The 18,202-nt window shown below is 32.1% G+C and overlaps 1 protein-coding gene across 4 annotated transcripts; it reads right to left on the reverse strand.

Annotated features, from left to right (window-relative positions):
- Positions 1-2,338: 2,338 nt before the first annotated feature.
- LOC106068532 (histone RNA hairpin-binding protein-like) lies at positions 2,339-17,682 on the reverse strand. 4 transcript variants are annotated; one of them, XM_056034161.1, is made up of 11 exons: positions 17,547-17,682; positions 17,295-17,422; positions 12,889-12,993; positions 10,650-10,775; positions 9,012-9,167; positions 8,783-8,926; positions 8,209-8,262; positions 8,020-8,088; positions 7,498-7,587; positions 7,247-7,399; positions 2,339-4,345 (listed from the first exon to the last, which is right to left on the reverse strand). In XM_056034161.1, exons 2-11 carry the CDS (start codon positions 17,408-17,410, stop codon positions 4,156-4,158), a joined length of 1,203 nt encoding a protein of 400 aa, XP_055890136.1. In that variant the 5' UTR covers positions 17,411-17,422; positions 17,547-17,682; the 3' UTR covers positions 2,339-4,155. The 4 variants fall into 4 exon arrangements, with proteins under 4 accessions (XP_055890136.1, XP_055890143.1, XP_055890152.1 ...); XM_056034168.1 differs by having other exon boundaries at positions 9,012-9,164; positions 17,295-17,590; XM_056034177.1 differs by lacking the exon at positions 10,650-10,775 and having other exon boundaries at positions 9,012-9,164; positions 17,295-17,588.
- Between the last annotated feature and the right edge of the window lie 520 nt (positions 17,683-18,202).

The raw sequence follows: 18,202 nt of genomic DNA on the forward strand, positions 1-18,202 counted from the left end.
ATGGTCCCGAGTTCGAACCCTGCCCGCATTACCTACCCCCCTCCCCTGTCCTGCGGGAGATTAGGGTTAAGATGTAATAATCTTCTGAATGACCATCCGAAATATGTATAAGATCAATTCTACATTTAATGAGGAAAAGAGGGGCGGGTGGAGATTCAAAGACTAGCTGTCCTTCTGTCATGCAAGGGTAAGGCCGGGACTGCTAATCAACACGGACTAAAACAGACCAATGATTGTAGCTAGGTGGATTTACGTGTCGAAAATCACACTGACCCATCAAAACATTGGTATATAGATCTAGATATTTTAGTTATCTAGTTTCTAATTTTTTTTAAATCCAGAAAGAGCATTTCATTTAATATTCCTTATCAGTTTGTCTGACTTTTTGATTCTGCAAACTCTTATTCTTGCCATTTTAACTTCAATGTCAACAGTAGTCACGTGTGCTTGTAGTTTGTAGTCCAAGTTGACTACACATCATTTGTTACACATTGCTCATTGCTACTGCTAGTCGACGTGTGGCGCCTGTTACTATAAATAACTACGTGGGAAACCCAAATAGCAAAAATAGATTTTAAAAGTACATTGCATTTTTTTTTCTTACAGTAAATATTTTTTGTTTTCGCTACTTAACACAGCGATTGTTCTAGTCAATCTTAGATAAAACTAACATTTTGTTTTGTTAACGGTACTTAAAATGTAGATCGACTGAAAAATATTCTACTTGTGGTTCACGAGATTTGCTGTCAAAGTTTAAAAGCAGATCCAAACGTAAATATTTAGTCAGAGGGTTCTTGACCTTATTTTCTTTTCGATTTTTAAATATTTTCCTGCACATCTCCCCGAGTGATGCGGTATAGCCTACAAATGCACCTCCTCTTGCTATCACAAGGCAGTGAAGGCTAGAATTGATTTTTTCATCTAAGATTTTTAGCAGTTCTTTAGCTTATGACTTAGATTTTATACATAAGCAATTAATACCTTCTATTCCGAAGGGCAGCTCATGCAAACCAGGAAGATCTGCATGTTTAGCCATATTTGAGGCAAATTTTAGCCATTGTCCGCAGGGGATTTATTGAAGTTTTAATCGTCTGTATCTGTCTTCTGCAAGGGCTTTTCTTTGGATCTTCATGAGAGCTCCAGTTGTCTCATTCAGAGGCCACCCGATGCCATCTGCTTTTTCTCCATGCCAGTGACGCCGAAATGAGGGCACTTATGTTATTTTAAAAATGAATGGCGCCAGCGGAGCGTCTTGTACCCTATTATAAGCACTGCTCAACTTCATTTTTGACGCCCTTCAGACAAAAAAAAATTAAAAATAAATGTACGTTCGCTTCTCCCATAGCCAGTTAGGAGTCTATGGGAGCACAGAAAGTTCCCCAAGCGGAGAAACTTTTTTGCCCGGTGTGTTCGGCTTCGGCCTCTACGAAATATCGGTAATTGAGATGTAAACAAAAAGTCTGCTTGGATCTTTCCCAGACAGAAGCTTGTTCTGACAGGCAGATGGAGGCAAGCTTCCGTTGGCCTAGAATTTCAAGTCTTCTACTGAAGTAGGACAATTACAAAGAAGCAGAAAAAGCCTTGTACTTATCACCAAGAGGAGGCGCCGTGGCTGGGTGGTAAAGGGCTTGGGGATTCAAATCCTGGGATCTGCCTTCGGGATCTTTAGGGTGCCTCTGAGTCCACCCAGCTCAAAAGGGTATCTGACATTAGCTAGGGAAAATTAAAGGTGGTTGGTTGTTGGGCTGGTTACAGAAACAGATGACCTTTACATCATCTGCCCTATAGGTCACAAGGTCTGAAAGGGGAACTTTACTTATTATCAATACGAAGATTGACGTAGATTACTATGATGCTGTTTATAATATTAAAAAAAATAGACATTATTTTTTTTATATTACTTATGTAAAAGATATTTCAAATCAACCAACTCCAAACAAGGAGTACCGGTATTCCCAACTAAATTTTCTTTCACCACTCAAGTTGAAAATAATGCAATTTTTTTTTGCCCTTGCTAAAAATCTGTTAAGTATTTTATTATTTATGAATAACAAATATACATTTTTTTTTCTCATCATGAAGACAGAGATTGAGCAAAATATCTTTTTCACTACAATTAATTCAGAGCATCAAGTTAAAAAAAAAATATTTGACTTTGAAAATTACTTTTTAGTTACTGGTATCTCAAAAAAGACTTTTATGGTAATGAAACATAGTGGACAAGTAAAAGCTTGGTTCTTAATTCTGTTAATTGTTGAGATATACTTGGTCTTCAGAAATTGTAGCACATTGTGAAACATCTGGTTACAGACTTTTAACTCATGATAAAGACAATTAATTTAAATTTCAACTGTTTAATGATTTTTTTTTAAGACACAAAATGGAAAATTAAGTGACATGATACTTGTTTAACCATATGGTCTAAAACATGTGCCAATTAGACTATTAGATTCAATAATAAAAATATAAACTTCCTGTTTGTGTGTTTCAATGGTATTACACTAGTGAGAAAAGAAAATATGGACATCAAGAGATCATGTAGTGAGAGTAAACACACAGACAAAAAATGCAGGAGATTTGTCAAAGAAAACAAGATAAATAGGTTAGAGTTTACAGCCAGAGATAGCAGGAAGAATGGATGGAATTTACTGGTTAGTACTGACACAGAGTTCCAATGAACAAATATTTTTTTTCCATAGATGCAGGTGATAGATAAGCCACCACTTTGCATCACAAGACATAACTGTCAACTGGAACTCCCAAGGAGAGATTTGGATGCAAACGCCAAGCAGATGGGCAAGACATTGGGACAGGACTCGCCCAGCTTGGAGGAACCTGGTTGGTGGCCTATGCCCTAGACAACACCACAGGCAGTCATGAGATGAATGGTGTTAACAAAAATAATGTTGACTCAAGGCACTTTGAGAACACAACAGACATAAAACAGCTAAGAAGGTTAACTAGTCTAAATAAGTTTTGTTGAACAGGATTAATGTGCAAATCTGACTTGATGTTATTTACAAATTCAGCCAAACACACAGCACTTTTATCTTGGTCTCAGCATCAGATAAATGACACAATTTTAAAACAATATCAGGTATAATCTGTTTGAGAGCTAATTATTATAGAGGTTTTAATATACACATTCAATGAAGTCAAACTTATGGTAACATTGATCATATTACATTTTTCCTGCTCAAATAAAATCAGATACAGTACGATATTTAAATTCTGTAACAAAAAGTAAATTTTGAAAAACGCATATGAAGACAAATAAATAGTCATTTCAATATTTATTACACTTTTTTCATCAAAAACACCCAAACAAATGCAATATAAAAAGCCTTCTAAGTATATACAATGAAATATCAATACAGATAGACTTCAAAAAAATTCATAAGTTCAATGTGAAATATAAAATACTTTGATCTAGTACCAATCAAAGTTTAATTAAATGCCACTTTCAAAGTCTCAATATGCTTTTCACTAAAAAAGAAACGTCATACACTTTGTTTTTGTCTCTCTCTTTCTAAATAATGACAGAAGCATAAACATTTGTTGTTTATAATAAACTGTGAAATATTTATCACTTAGGTTTTTGCTTACAAAATGGATAAAATGGTCAATGAGAAAAAAAAAAAAAAAAAAAAAAAGGGGGGGGGGGGGTGGTGGGGAGAGAAGAAGGAGGATAGTAGATGAAACAATCTACACAAAGTCCTCTAGTTTGTTCTATACTGAACAAATCTTTTTTTTGTTAGAAACTGACGACTTTAGCAACTCTTAACAAATCTCATACCAGTAAAGGGAAAAAAAAACAACACCTAAAACATTGCTGTACTATTTGCCATTCAACAACCAATACATTTATTTTAAAAATTCCTGTTCTAAATATTTTTTAGAATAAACAAAATGTTGTTCTTTTTAAAAATCATATAAATAAATTTATGGTTAGATGACTAATTATAAAAATCTACCAGGATAATTAAAAATTGTATGCTGAAAATAACAAAATAATTCAGGACTTAAGTCTGGCATGCAAATAATCCCATGCTCTAATGACCTTAAAGTGTATTTTCATTTACAACTTCCTCATTACACCAACAAAACCTTCAGTCATGCTGCCTTTTGAGTGGTAAATTATAGACAACTTAATATCTAATTGTCATTCAGATTAACTGTATCCTCCATGAGCTCTGCCACTTCAAAGTTGATATCAACACAATCCAAGAAAGATTCATCATCTGATAAATGTAAATCGTCATCACTTTCCTGACTACCCATTTCTTGTTTTGGAGGCATTTCTGTGCTTTCACAACTTTCTTGAGAATTGATGATCTCAGTTATTCTGAAAGCAAAAACAAAAACTTTGTTCAAATAGTTACTCAACAATCTTATGTTGAGATTACATTTTTATTCTAATTGTTTTCTCTATACCATATACAAATTTGCCCTTTCCGCTTTTTAGTCTCATGATTGCAATATTATTGTTAAGCCTAAAGCCAGTCTTATCAAAAAAACAGAGACAACCAAATTAAAGCTGTTAAATTGTGACTGCAATGTACAATGTAAACCTGAGGACTACGTCAGGCCACTTATGGATAATAAAGATAATTATTATTATTATTACAATGGCAGTATTTTTTATGTTAACCTTTAAAAGATGAAGTACTAAATGCTAAGTTCTAAAAATGAGTCTTTTGAATCATCAAACAGGGAAAATACTCAAGCAGGCAGTCCTTCTCTATTCATAATTATAATCTAATCTCTACCCTACCAAGGCAACACATTTTTTTTTTAAATGATAAGATGTGCAGATTTTGAACAGAGATTTTCACAAGTTTAAAAGAAAAGTATGTGCCAATAAAATGTTTTGAACAGCACAGTAAGGGAGAAGATGGGAGAATGCACCATTATTAAGAGATACAAATTCTACAACAATATTTATAAAGAAATATAAATCTACAAGCCCATTTGTAAGTGCTTACAGTTGACCCATTAGACAAAATTTTATTTAAAACCATGATATATAAGCAACTGATCACAGATTGAAAATAAAGAAAAATATTTTAAGAATATATATATATATAAAGCTTATATTAATATATTGAGTGAAATTTTATCAATTGTTTTGAATCAATCATGTAATTAGTTTTTAATAGATCTAGCTGAGTGTTTCTCAAACTGTGGTCCTAGGGGTTCCGCAAGATGACCGAAGGTAGTCCGCAGAAATTTGAAAATTGTATACAATTAAAATATGATGACCTAAACCAAAGATTTGAAAAAATTATTCACATGGATATTCCAGTCTAGGCATTGAGCACTTTGCGCATGGGCAAACTCATATCCCAATCACAGATGAATCTGTACTTAATAATACTGGAGCAGCTTATTGAAATACCTACAAACAAGGAACTTAAACCAAGGTTTAAACAAGGATACCACAAATTCTGGCTTTAAAAAATGTATATCCTGAATGGGTCATTGTAAAGAAAATGTCGACTGCTTTTCTGTCTTCTTATTTGGTACTTAGTGGATTCATTGACATAATGAACCTCATGACAAATAAAAGAAACCGAATAGACATTTGTGCTTGTTGAACTGGGCATAAATACACTCATAAAATCTCATCTAAGTCATGAATTTAAAACTTTTTATAATCTCAAACATCCCTTCGTTAAAATGTTTTTTTTTACATTTGTCACTCATATAATATGCATTTATATAGCTTTAGGGGTCTGTTTGCAAGTTTTTACAATATTAAGGGGTCCCCGGGGTCAAAAATGTTTGAGAACCTCTGACCTAGCTAACAAAAATAAAATTATGTAATTGGAAATATTATTTGTTTATGTTTAGCGCAAACTTTCATGCTTATAACATGTCAGTGCGCTTTGCTCCAATCACTTTTGTAAACCAGTTGAGTGTGGGGAGTGGCTATGTGGGAGAAGGTTTAAGTGAAGCCTTTTCAAAAGCTATTTTTTTTTAAATTGCTGGAGTCTGAATGCGAACTAAAGCCTCCTCAATAAAAGGCTGACACGTTTGCCACTGAGCTATTCAAGTAGTAATAAAAATACATTTTATAATCTATTTTAAATTTTTAAGCCAACGACCTATTTCTCTACACAAAGCTTATATCCCCTTAGCTTAGTACATATTATAGTTCGCTATGCTCTAGACAGATTTCTAAGTATATAATAATACAATAATAAAATGACAATAGGTATCCAGATAGTGAAGTAATTTATGAAACAGTATCATATATGTGGCAAAATAACAGACGAGATCTCAAATGAGGAACTGTGGCAAAGAACAAAGCAGCAGCCCATTGAAGTAGCTATCCTTCAGAGACGCAGGAGACGGATAGGTCAGACCTTTCATAAGCCTGCATACAACAATACAAGGAACCCCCAAGAAAAGAGGAAGAGGGGGGTGGCACAGGAATACATGGCACCGCGATTTGGAAGCAGATACCAAGCACACTGGCAAGACATGGGGACAGTTGCAGAGACTCGCCCAGAACCAAGACGCCTTGAAAAAGCTGGTTGGTAGCCTATGCCCCAGACAGGACCACAGGAAGAGATGAGATGAACTGTAATAACTGAGGGAATAGAAACATTACCATATATCTTGGCAGAAACTTTGAGAAAAGTTGTACAAATTTTACTCTTTTATAAGGTTAGATTGTAAAGTAAAAAAAAAAAAAAAAAAAAAAAAAGGAAAATCTTTGAAAGCTGATTATTTGTAAAATAATTTTAATTGTATTTTAGCAGACACTAGAACCTTTGTTTTCTTGGTAATAAAATTATTACTTTTAGAATAAAACAGATTTCTATTTTATATGTTTTTACATGTGCTATTTATGTATAGTAAACAGATATACATTATTAATTTTTTAAAAATTATATAAGAATCATTAAATATTTCTTAAGTTTGATTTAGAAATATTGTTCACAGTCACTAAGTTTTCATAAATAAAATATCTTTGCTTGTTTTTAATAAAAAATAATGTGTAGTATATAAAAAAAAGGTATGCATTTCCCCTTTATTCTATACTAATTGTAACATTTTCTGTTCACAAACAAAAAAATATAGAAGTTTAATAAAAACATGGTAGTGCACTACCCACGAGCAAAGAAAATAATTTTACTATATTTTTTTCTTAAAAAAAAAAAAAAAAGACCTAGAACAATATAATCTTAACGAGTTTAAAAACACAAAACTGGAAAAATGCAATGTAAATTCTACTTACATTTCTTTGTTATTAGGCTTACAATGTAGTTCTGCCCAAGTGTGAAGTCGTCGTTTCCAAATCTTTACTTGTGAGTCCCAAGACCTGCGACTGCATTTCTTAAATTTTTCTGGCGTTCGTGGGTGTAATTTAAAATCCCTACTGCGCAAATTCCTATTGATTTTTAAAAATAATCAAATTTTTAAGTAAATTGAAAATATAAACATGTTTTAACTTTCTTAAACTTAGAAACTATTCAATGAACTACTCACTTTGGAATAATCTGGACATACTGTTTGTAAGCATCTGTAGCTTTGCCATAAGATATGTCTTTTTCACGCCTTGCCAGCCTCACAGCATCTCTTGTAATTAAAAAAAAAATTTAATATAATAAAAAATACTTAGAATATCAATAACTTTAAAAAGTATGAAATGAAACTATTAAATGATAAAGATAATGAATCAACTTGTTACACAAAGTTATAATCTGCTAACTTAACAAAAATTGAATTATTAAATGAAAAAAAAAATGTATTAAAAAATAATTATCCTAAATGTCAATTAAAACAGAGACAAATTTAAATACTAACAGAAGCACATTTAACACAAGCCAACCAAGGTTTTAATATGTGGAAATATTACAAACTTTTCAGTACAAAAACAAAAAATTGAAGTAAAATATTTGTAAAAATATGTTAGTGTTAGTAAACAAAATTAATGTTTAAATTGTACTAGTAATTGTAAACATTATTGGCACAAAACAACAAGAAAAACTAGAGGGAAAAAATATTTACTCTTCCATCATTTTGGAACTGTCATCAGACTCTTCATTTTCAGATGGAAGGTGGAGCTTTCTTCGTGACCTTTGTACAAATATTTTAGAAGAAAAAAATATATTAAGGGATACATTGATTTATCACAATATGCATGGTGCCGAAAAAGACAATGACTACTTATTTTCAATAGAATAAAAAAAAAATTACCATGACTGACGAGATCTCAGACCAAAATTAAGCCTTGTAAAGACAGGAGTGCCACTATTAAATAAGAAAAATCATTTCTGTTAGTATATCATTTTTCACTGGCACATCTTAAATGAATAGTTAAGCCACTGAAAAAAAAAAAAAAAAGCTTAAATGAAAAATATATTGAAAAATGTCTTCACAGAGATGTTCAGCTAAGCTTATAGCTTGAACACAAATGACAAATGTATTTTTGTGATATAATTTCTAACAAAAAAAAAAAGGTATTTACAAATTTAAACCCTTTTGTATATAAACTGTAAAACCAGGCAAAATAAAAACTGATATATATGAAATGGAAGGAAAGATGTACAGATTTTTTATTAAATGTTTAATATCTAGTTATTTGCCAAGTAGCATTTATATGTATTTTGCTATACAGGCTATGTTCTAATAATAGTTTGTGTTATATGTTATAATGTTACTTTTTAATGAAGATCATAAAACAAGCATGCTTTTTGTAAACTGTTAATTTTAGTTTTAAAAGACTTATTTACAAGAATGAAATACAAGAAATATTTTGGAAAATCATCACCTTTCCAAATCAGAGTCTAACTGAGTGAAGCTTTCTCCTCCAGATGTTGTATCTTGCATCGATTTGGTTCTAGGATATTTTGTTGGTGAATGTTTGTTATGATGATTATTTTTTGAATAACTACTTTGCCTCTTGCTTGAAAACCTAGAAAAATAAAAATGTGTATATTATTTGGGTTATCATAAGAAAATGTTCAAGTATCAAAATATGGCTATTGCATACTGTGTACCTGTCATTAGTTTTGTTATCTAGCTCTGTTACACATGTTTTGTTTCGTTCAATAGGACTTCTTAGAGGGCTCAAGTCTCCTGGACGATGTGTGTATTTATATCTATAAAAGCCTTTGCCTCTTTCTTCAGGAGTGCATTCCTCGTCATAAGTTCTTCTGGTGAGTATAAATAGAATTAAGTAAAACAATGCAACCATTTATATACAAGATTTAGCTACTGTGAATGCCCATCAAGATCTTTAAGTCTTTGGCAAGTAAAACAGTGTTTATTATTAGCAAGAGCCAAGGGTTTTATGAGGCATTGTTTGGTCAGCATTATCACCAGCCAACTTTTTCTTTTTTTTAAAAAAAGATAAAAAAATGCAACTTAAGACTGTTCTGCCATATAATGAGATCCTCAGGGATCACTAAGACTTATGCATAGAACAGTATCAGGGAAAAAAGGGAGGCAGACAAAAGAAGCGATGGGAGTACAACACCAAGAAATGGAGGAGCCTGTCTATGGAAGAGACTTTAATCCTGACAAAGGATAGAGAGAAATGGAGAAAGACAGTTGATGGATCATGTTATGGGCAGTCGTTGACTTATAGCACCAAACTGCAGGTAGACAACTAAACTGCTGTAGGTGTAATATATCTCAACTTCAAATAACTTGAATAACTACTTTTATTATAATATAGACAAAATCAAGTTGATATTATGAGATAAAATAAAACATAAATGTACTATTTTTTTAACAAAATCTAACTCACTACAATAACACAACCTTTCAGTCTAAAATTCTGGAGTAGTCTGTCCTAACTAAGAATAATGATGACAATGCCACCTATCTTGCATCATTCACAACCAATGGCTAACCTCTTCCTCCTGTCACCATAGAAACACACTTCATAACACCCCAAACGGTCCAACAGTTTAGGGGACAGATGAGTGAGTGAGTGAGTGAGACAAGAACCCAAGAGAATTCGATACCACTATGCTCTGTGTCGTGCGCGCGTGAAGTTTTCTTTACATTTAATATTGGTGTTTTAGAGTATAGGAAGTAGTTTCTTTTTAGTGCGTTTGTTGTCTAGAATATTGTGTGTGTGTGTTTACGTCATCCTTAGTTCCCGCAAGAGAGAGAGCTTCTTTTGTGAGCTAGGTAGCTGGTTGTTTCCCCCTTGTAATGGCTTTGGGCTATGGGAAAGCGTGTCGCCTTTCCGCCTTTGGAGTTTTTGCAGTAACTCTTGTTGTTGAGGTGTAGGGAGTTGAGGTTACGTTGGGCGCCGAGATGGAGTGTGAGCGTGAAGGTGTGTTATGTAAATTTATTGGCGTGATATTAGACTAATTATTAATTCAATGATGACTTCAATGATAGTGATATATATGTAAATATGTTGATAACTTATAATTAATTATTATTAAATATTGTTCATATTGATAATTGTTGTTATTCACTAACTGTTCAGTTGAATAACTGTTATTCGATGTTCGTATTTTACATGCCATTATCTATTGTCACATTGTGTTACTCTGTTCAGGCTGGGGATACGGGACCATCATATCATACCCTACTTAAGCGACTTAACCCACCTGACACTCTGAGCCATAACAGCTTTGAAATTTAAAAGGTATTTAAAAGGCAAACACTAATAATACCTGTCAGTATTCAGTTTTTTCCTGAGATCATTTTTTTGCCATTTTCTTTCTGGTGATACATCAATAGTACTATCACCAGTTTGCATGTCTGTGTGAGTTAGTTGCTTAGATTCATCACAAGATAAACTAAAAAATAGAGTGAGCATTTTGCAAGTTGTCATCTGTGCTATTGTTAAGTTACCCATTAAATTAGTAATTTTAAATGCTTAATAACCACATTTACTTTTATAACAAATCATTCGGATAACTGCTGTTTGTTCATATAGGAAATCTAATAACTTTAACTTAAAGAAAAATTTTACGTTTATGTATGACAGTACTGGCAAATAATTAAAGATATTGATATACACAAAATAATTAAGCTAGAAATTATTCCATAGAATGGTAAATTAACATATTAGAAGAGATATACCTTAGATTATTATTTTTTCTTTCTTAATTTAACAAAAGCCCTAAGTAAAAATAATATTTAAAGGGAACTCTGATGGTTTTTCAAATAGAGTTATTGACATTTAAATTCTACATAGAAAGTTGTAATAGTAAAAATTTTACCATTTTTTATTTAAATGCTTAGAAACATTTATATTTAATAAATTTGTCAGTAAATCTAAAAAAAAAACAAAAAAAAAACAACAGGGTTCTTTGAGATTTTGTTTTTAGCTTAGGCAAATGTCACTTCCCTCAAAGATGCTGAAAGTGAAACTAGATTTAACCAAACGTATCACTTCATTCTTACAGTAGCTGTTAAGCTTAATGACGGCCTAGTCCAGAGCTATGTTACAGTTATATATATAAAGATATATCTAAACGCATTAGGATAACCAACTTGAGAAAAAAAGTAACATTTTCATCTAACCCCCTAATAAGTAAATAGATCGTGTGTCTGACTAATTCTAACAAACTGGTCAGTGTAAGGCTAGTCTAGACTACATGTAGTCGGTCATGACAAGACAACCAAGTGACATGGATGCAAGAAACAGAGCCCCGTTTTGCCTGCAAGGGAGGGTCAGCAACCCCAAAAAACCTGCAAGCCTCTTATATCTTCACAACATAAATAAAACATTTACCGCTATATATATATATATATATATATATATATATATTTATCTTTGAATACAAACAACTAAGTTTTAGTTTGAAAGAATTGAATGTTAAAAAAAAAAAGTCCGATACCGAGCCGGCAATCAGTCGGACTTTTTGCGGCAAACTTTATTTTTTACTTCGATTTTGCCAGCATGCCGGCAATCTTGCATCCATGAAGTGATAGTGTTTGTTGTGTGTTGAGTGGTCAGGCAAGGAAAATACATTCTGCTGTGGTTAGTCAAGCATGTAAATGTACTTGCATTTTTTTCTTTGCTTAAAAGATCTAGATCTAACTGCATAGACAGATATATTACTTTTACAAGAATGTAAACTTTATTGTATGGTTTTTCCGTTATACAGTAAGTCAATAGATTAAATTAATAGGTTTATGTGATGTCACACATAGAAACCAGGTGAAAGTATGACCGTTTTGGATGCCCAGGAAAATTACATCTGAAAAACATAAATTACTAAGTTGTTGCAAATTTAAAAAAATAATAATATATTCATTATCAAAACACATATATAAAAAAACTATCAGTTTCCCTTTAATTTGGGGTTTAAAAGACAATATAATAATAACCACCACCATAGAAAATGCCCACAGCATGTACACTAATTGTGTGATATATTTAATACTGACTTAAATGTACAGTTTAACACTGCTGAATGAAGAATTTGCAATTAAACAAAACTTCATGGTAGATTTTCTGACTGAAGATGTTGACTAGCCAAATTTGTTTTTTGTTTTTTTTCAAAAAGGTTTATGTTTGGAAATAAGAAAATTATTCTTTTTAAAGTAGCATGTTATGACCAAGACAATGCAAAAAAAAAACACACAAAAAAACAACAAACATACTGATCAATAATAAACCACAACATACTGAATTTTTTGACAATGCATTTGAAGTGTGAATGCTTTTAAATCAAGAAGAAAACACTACAGGAAAATTGAAATGAACAAGTTATAAGCCCAAAAGAAAAGAACAGAAATGCTATCTGCAAATTGTACACACATGATCATGTTTTAAGACATTTATATAAACTATAGATCTAGTTGTCATTTCAGCATAAAACTTCTTTCACTGTTTGTGATGGCAATGAAGTAAGCCATAAGTTATCTTTATGTGATGGTAATAAAGAAAACACAAGTTACCTGTTTCTTTTTAATTTATTTCTGAGATCATTTTTCTGCAATACTCTTTCTTTTTCCAGATCTGTGCTGATCTTATTTTGTTGCTTTGATTCATCACAAGATATACTGAAAATGTATTTATACAAATACCATTAAATAATATGTCATTACCATAGCTTTAGAGAGTGATGGATTTTTTAAAATATTTAATTTAACATTTTTACATCAGCAATAGTTTCTACACATTACTGTAGTACAATGTTTACAAATCTAGGAAGATGTGCAGTAAGTACTATTGTAATTGAATAGATCTATATTATTAGAGCAGAGATGGTTAAAAACAGAAACTGGCACAATAAGCTCAGATAAAGACACTGTCCTGAGTTGTTTTGAAGAACAGTACTGTCTCCCCAAATTACATGATGTAGGAAAGTTAATAAAAGTCTTATTGCTTCCACTTGAACACACCAAAGAGAAAGAGCTGAATGTATTTTCCTCAAGTTTAATGCTTTCAAACTCAATTTAATAAACAAATGATCCAGCGATGAACAAACAATGAAATACAAATTACTTGTACAATAAAATAATAACGTGACTTGACATATAATATTATTATTGATAAATAAAGCTCAGCGAAGATACTAACTATCAATAACTATCCATCACAGAAGATAGCACTGAATAATCTAATTGAAACAATAACCCTGATAGCTAGATCTATGTCCCTTATATAACATCGTACAAAGACTTTTCTGAATGGAGCTGTTCCGTGTTACTTCTATGTCATGTGGTAGTGTTGTTTACATTAATGATAATTGCCTCATTTGATTTCATTGTAATTTGTATATGAAAATTGTCTATTTCTAAACATCTTTAAGTAATAAAAAGTAGGTTACAATAATTCACCAATTGATAGGATTATTTAGTAGAACTACTAGATCTAGGCTACTACTAGATCTACATCTTATCATAAGTAGACATTGCCATTATTGTCATGTATAAGACCATAACCATGTGACTTTTTAAAGTAGATAAAAGATTCAGAGCAACTCCATTGTTTACGCTGTTAGTATTTTCTTCAAGTTTCTTAAACTTCTACCTTAACCTATCTAGTTCTAAATATTCCAAAATTATGTTTGTTTACAAAATCTCTTCAAGGTTTTCGAGATGATACAGTCTAGATGTAAAAAATCCCCCCCTCCCCATTTTACAAAAAAAAAAAAAATAAAAAAAAATTGATTTAATAAGTTGGTCAGCTCTCCTCTCCTATCTTGAGCATGGAGTCCTTACAGATCCAAAGCTCAATAGCTTGCTAGTATTCTAAGACTACAGCAGCATTTGCAAATGCCCTATAAGACTTTTTTCAGTAGCCCTAAAACAAAAAAATTCAGATTGATGTGCCTCGTGGTCATGGCCACATGTATATAAAATATAAATACATTGTTTTTTGAGGCGTGGTGGCTGAGCGGTAAAGCACTTGGCTTCCAAACAGGCGGTCACATGTTCAAATTCTGGTGAAGACTTATTTTGATTTTTTTAATTTCATGATCTTTGGACGCCTAACAGATATCTGACATTAGTTGGGTAAAAGTAAAGTGTTGTGCTGGCCACATGATACCCTCGTTAAAAGTGGGCCACAGAAACAAATGACCATTACATCATCTGTCCCATAGATCGCAAGGTCTGAAAGGGAAAATATTTACTTTTTATACATTGTTGTAACTATTTTGACAGCAAAATAGGGTTAACTGTGTGTGATCAGTTGACAGGCCAGTAATACAGTTCAGCGTGCTGGCTATGTTAATGGACAAGGAACAGTACTGGTATGTGTGATGGCTTTCTAATTGTAATGAACCATAAAACACCTGATCAAAGTAACAAACTCGAATAGTTTTACTTTATATTAATCTGCAGCACTTTATTTACTATTTAGTTTCTACCTCACAACCTACACCAACAGGCATAGATGCTCAACTGTCATTCTGCATTCCTGAACTCGTTACCCCGCTAGGCTGTCCCATTCAACCGCAGGACAGGTACAGAACAGGGGCGTAACTTAAGGGTGACACTCATACTCCACAACATATACACACACACACCAAAATCCTTTCACAACAGTATGAATATTCCACCTAAACATGACACGTGCTATGATCATGTGATTGAAAGCCTTCTGGGACTAGAGACAGAGCGTGTAACGGAGGAAGTTCAGTTCAGACAGTGATTAAAGTCTGGGTAAATTGAGTCCTGGAGTGAATCAGTGTGAGTCCAGGATGAGATAGACAGAAGAGTTTAGTATAGCTGTACGGTGATGTACAGTGTAGAATTTGCAGTCAGTTTATCTTGTTGGATATTGTGTAGTATTGGTAGAAATTTATTACTAATTAAATTTTCACATTATTTTGGAACTTGAGGTTAGATGTGTTGTGTTGAGCAGTGATTACAGAATGCGATTAGGAAAGAACAATATGTATAGGGCATAGGGAGTCTTGAACTTATCAGAGAAGTCAATTCAAGTGCAAAGATAAAATGCTAAATAAGCAAACTTTTAAGTAAAAAAAGTAAAGTACCCTTTTCAGACTTGCAATCTATGGGGCAGATGAATTATAAAGGTCACCAATCCCTAGCCAATTTTTCTATCCTACCATAGTTTACCATTCCATATAGGTAGTGATTTTCTCAGCTTTTTATGTACTGTTTCTGTACCTTTAAACACTGGCCATTTACAGCAGAACTAGGTGTGACGTTATCCCTGTCCTGTTCAGAGCTTCGCCGGGACCAAACTGACCAATGCTTTATTAAACTTTATAATTGTATCAGTGGCTACAGGAATATAGATCTATTCCAACTAGATCTGCTATCATCTAGTATGTAGGGATGTTAAATTCCAGAACTTCCGGTGTCCAAAAAATGACGTAAAAACTTGAGACAAGAGTTTTCCTTACTGCTACATAGGTCTTTGTTTGAAATCGATTATGCTCACTATATCTATTGATATCAATGCTAAAAAGAGTGAATTCGATTACTTTTGATGATGGAGAACATTTTTGTCTTTAACAATTTTTTGAAAAAAAAAAATTTATTTAAATATTTTGCATTGTAAGTATATATATTTTTTATTTTTGCTGATACTCATCACAGGAAAGTCGTACCCACTTGATTTTTTTTTCTGCTAATAGTACATGTGTCTGGCTATATTCCTACCAATTTTCAGATCGATCTATTGTCAACATCGAACACACTTGAAAAAATAAAAAATAACATTGACCTCAATGGACTTTTCAGGTTTTATTTTTTTTTAATAGAAAATATTGTTTGTCACCAACAAATGAAATTATAATCTTGTAGCAGATATTATTAGCTACAGATCTAGATACTTTGAAAGATTTTTTACCTTGCAATTTTTTTTAAAAACGCAATTTGAAAAAAAATTGTTTCAGGCGATTTTGATCCCAATTTTAAAATATTTTGTTATTTTCTGCCATCACAACGCCGCCATTTTGTCCCCGCCTCTCTGACATTTCTTGTAGATCTAGATCCGATAATTTGTTTATTTCATCAATATTTACATTTTAAACAACTGAAGTTCATAAATATAAATGAAATCAGAATTGTGAGCTAGAGATTTACTACGAATACTAGCTAGATCTACTACTAAATTTCTTATTTAATAAGTAGATCTATCGTCTACGAAACTCAATTCCAACGTTTTAACTTTTGACCTTGGGGGTGTGTCTCGCCGGATGAGCCAGTGACAAGCTCTCACTTCACTTTCTCCATGTCAACCAATGTTAGGTCAAAACGGCACAAAAAAGATCATAACTTTCTTAATGTTAAACATACATAGTCATAATTTATACACCATTAGAAAGTTCTTTTAAAGTATTTTAATGATGTACTCACGAAAAATTTTTTTTTCAAAGATAAATTTTATTTTCACCTCCCTATAGTATGATCTAGATCTGGTATTATAGTATAGTTACTAGTATAGTCGTAATACTACTAGAATACTAGTAAATAGTGTATTAAGTTTTTTATTATTAAGTGTATAGAATAATTAATTATTATAATAATAGTAGTAGATCTAACTAATACTAATACTTAATACTAATAGTACTAATAGTAATACCCGAATCTAGATCTAGTAGAATCTAGATATCTAGATCTATCTATAATCTATATTATTAGTATATATATATATATAGATCTAGATATATTCTATATCTATTATAATCTATACTATTGTCGTCTATTCTATAGTTAAGTGTTAAGTCTATAGTATAGGCCTACAACAAGTAGAAAAATAAAAAAAATAATGTTATTCAAAGTTATTGTAATTCACAGTAATTTTTAATCTAGATATCTACTCTAGATCTAGCTAGATGTAGATTTAGATCTAGTTAAAAGACAAAAGTAGTTTAAGTTACCACTCGGATTCTTCAGCTGCTTTGCTGAATGATGAAGTGAATGCGTCTTCAGTGATGTCCGCCCAATTGCCGATACTGCCGATAGAATCAGGATGTTCTTGCAACAAATCTGTCATGTTTGAGTTGTACTAGAAAAAAATTATTAAAATCGAATAATCCTACTTGTTTTGTAGATATAGAGTTAATAGAGGTCTAGATCTAGCTAGTAGTTGTAGATATAATATAGATCTAGTATTGCCGTATAAATTATACCTAGATCTAGATTAGATTCTAGATATACTGAAATTTCCGCGAAACGGAATCCCCTTTGATTAAATTCTATCTCTTTCAGAAAAGATTAAACGAATTATTATACAAAAAGAAATATTTATTCCCGCGTCTCAAAAAGTGGCCAGAATTTTCAAAAGGCTGGAGGTATTTTTTAATTGTTATTATTCTAAAGCAGGATCCCATATGTAAAAGTAAATAAATAAATCATAGTTGTTTGCCGGTACTCAGTGATGGATTGCCTAACTACTAGTAAATTAGTAATAAACGTTAAAATACAAGAAAAGTAATATTTTTCCAAACATTGAAAAGATGCCGGTACGCCGTACCGGTGCGTGCCGTCACAAAAAAAGCACTTATGAAAATTAATGATAGGCTTTTAGTTTTTTAGACTTAGAAAACGATGCGCAAAACTTTCCTGAATATTAATTAATTAAAATCTTGAATAAAAAATTAATGCGTTACATTCGGAAATTCCCGAGCGCGTTAGTCCTTTCAAGAACGCGATATTCCTTTCAAAACCAATGTTGGATCTAGATCTAGACCTAGTTCTCTAGCCAAATTTAAATGTATTTCTCTCTCTCTCTCTCTCGAATCTCTCTCTCTCTTACTTTGAAAAATTATAGGCTTGAAGGTAAAAT

This window comes from Biomphalaria glabrata, chromosome 1 (assembly GCF_947242115.1).
Source record: "Biomphalaria glabrata chromosome 1, xgBioGlab47.1, whole genome shotgun sequence".
Taxonomy (NCBI): Eukaryota; Metazoa; Mollusca; class Gastropoda; family Planorbidae; genus Biomphalaria; species Biomphalaria glabrata.